Source organism: Dendrobates tinctorius, unplaced genomic scaffold, assembly GCF_039654945.1.
Source record: "Dendrobates tinctorius isolate UK_male_01 unplaced genomic scaffold, ASM3965494v1 ptg000074l, whole genome shotgun sequence".
NCBI lineage: Eukaryota > Metazoa > Chordata > Amphibia > Anura > Dendrobatidae > Dendrobates > Dendrobates tinctorius.
The window spans coordinates 6702791-6705076 of record NW_027361742.1 but is presented as its reverse complement, the minus strand read 5'-3'; the positions used below and the strand labels follow the sequence as shown (position 1 = coordinate 6705076).

The window sequence follows — 2286 nt, the reverse complement described above, 5'->3', positions numbered from 1 at the left end:
TTTATCATATTGATTTGCTCACTTTTACTAATGATGCTTATCTAGAAGGGGTATAATTATGCTGAGTCTATGGTAGTTTGTATTAGTGGCATTTTGTGTTGAATTAGGAGTCGCTACTTGTTATATTAGTTGTATTGAGGCAATTGAATTGTTCTTGATTGATTTATTGCAAACAGTAGAAAGTTTGTAAATGTTGCTAATAAACATAAGTTGTAAGTGGGGTTGATCGAATATTTTTCACTGCAACTGTAAATGCTAGGAATATTCTGAAACATATTCTAAATTATTCATAGGAAAGCAGGATATATCCTGAAACATTGATATTTTATTCATTCATACCCTTGATAATGTCTTCCGATAACACCTTAAGGTGTCTTTGAACGTTCTGATGATTTCCTGTGATGACACAAATTACTGTTATTTGATCTGACATATTTTTATTATATCTTCTTTAGGTGAAGAAGAAATTTTATAACTAGAAAAAACCCCGTTGTGATACAGAATAAAATCTGCATTATTACCATCACTTTTTGCATGCTAAAAATCTATGAATTACAATGGTGTTACGTGGAAAATTATCATTGATTTCTGTTACAGTATTTATTTGGATTTTCATTTACATATTTGTTGTCAGTAGCCTATTTGCTGCATATCGATTTTACCAGGAAGGACATTCAACTTATCAAGCCAATAAAAGAAACAAAAGTTATTCTTTAAGCAATCGAGAGACATTGGAAAAAAATGAACTTGGATTTATGTTTGTTGAGAAAGTACAATTCAAAACACCATCTAATTCATCATCCTCCACTTTGGGGTACATAGATATTAAGTCTTATCCATATATCATAAATGAACCAAATAAATGCAAGGTTAAAAGTCCCTTCTTAATATTTTTAATAGCAACAATTGCAAGTGAAATTGAAAACCGTAAAGCTATAAGGAGAACATTTGGAAATGAGACTTTAAAACATGGAGCATCTATCATGTGTTTGTTTTTATTCGGCAAGAGCAGCCAGCAGGACCTCAATGCCGTCTTAGAGGAAAGCGAGAAGTACCATGATATTATCCAAAAGGACTTCCAGGATACATATAAAAATTTGACTTTTAAGACATTGATGGGAATAGAATGGGTCTCCAACTATTGCCCTACAGCTAAATACATTATGAAGACTGACAGTGATATGTTCGTTAATACAGAACGTTTATTAGATCTACTGGGACCTGACCAACCTCAAAAACAAAATTATTTTACAGGTCATTTAATGTTAGATCAACGACCACACCGAAGCGAAAATAGTAAATGGCACATGCCTCATACCCTCTATCCTGATGAATTTTATCCCAGCTTTTGCTCAGGGACAGGCTATGTATTCTCTGGAGATGTAGCACCGAAGATTTTAAGATCATCGTTAAAAGTTAACTATGTTTATCTAGAAGATGTGTTTGTGGGAATCTGCCTTGATAGGGAGGGTATAAAAATAACACAACCTCCAGAAAGTTATTTGTTCAATAATTTTTTTGTTCCATTCAGTCCATGTGTCTACAACAGCATTATTACCTCTCATTATATGACTCCAACGGACATTATAAATTTTTGGATAATTGTTCAGGATAATAAATGGACATGTTAGCAGTCACTTCTAGTGCATGTATAATACCGTTCATGTACAGGTGCATCTCACAAAATTTGAATATCATCAAAAAGTTAATTTACTTCAGTTCTTCAATGCAAAAAGTGAAATTCATATTATATAGAGTCATTACAAAAAGAGTGATCTATTTCAAGTGTTTACTTCTGTTAATGTTGGTGATTATGTCTTACAGCCAATGAAAGCCAAAAAGTCATTATCTCAGTAAGTTAGAAAACTTTTTAACATCAGCTTGAAAAAATGATTTTAAAATTCGAAATGTTGGCCTACTGAAAGGTATGTTCAGTAAATGCACTCAATACTTGGTCGAGGCTCCTTTGGCATCAATTACTACATGAATGCGGTGTGACATAGAGGCGATCAGCCTGTGGCACTGCTGAGGTGTTATGGAAGCCCAGGATGCTTTGACAGCAGCATTCAGCTCTTCTGCATTGTGGGGTCAGGTGTCTCTCATCTTCAGCTTTACAAGACAATCAAGCACAGTGATACTGTTGCTTATAAACCAGGTATTGGTTCTTTTGGCAGTCTGGACAGGTGCCAAGTCCTGCTGGAGAATTGAATTTCCAACTCCAAAAACCTTGTTAGTAGAGGGAAGCATGAAGTGCTCTAAAATGTCCTGATAAACGGTCGTGCTGAC

At 34.4% G+C, this 2286-nt stretch overlaps 1 protein-coding gene across 1 annotated transcript; it reads left to right on the top strand.

Annotated features, from left to right (window-relative positions):
* The first annotated feature begins 557 nt into the window (after positions 1-557).
* LOC141096374 (beta-1,3-galactosyltransferase 2-like) lies at positions 558-1631 on the top strand. Its single transcript, XM_073582927.1, has one exon. It carries the CDS (start codon positions 558-560, stop codon positions 1629-1631), a length of 1074 nt encoding a protein of 357 aa, XP_073439028.1.
* The last annotated feature ends 655 nt before the right edge of the window (positions 1632-2286 follow it).

Bases quoted from the DNA above. Each gene is read 5' to 3' on its own strand.
- LOC141096374 (XM_073582927.1), top strand. From the start codon at position 558: ATGGTGTTACGTGGAAAATTATCATTGATTTCTGTTACAGTATTTATT.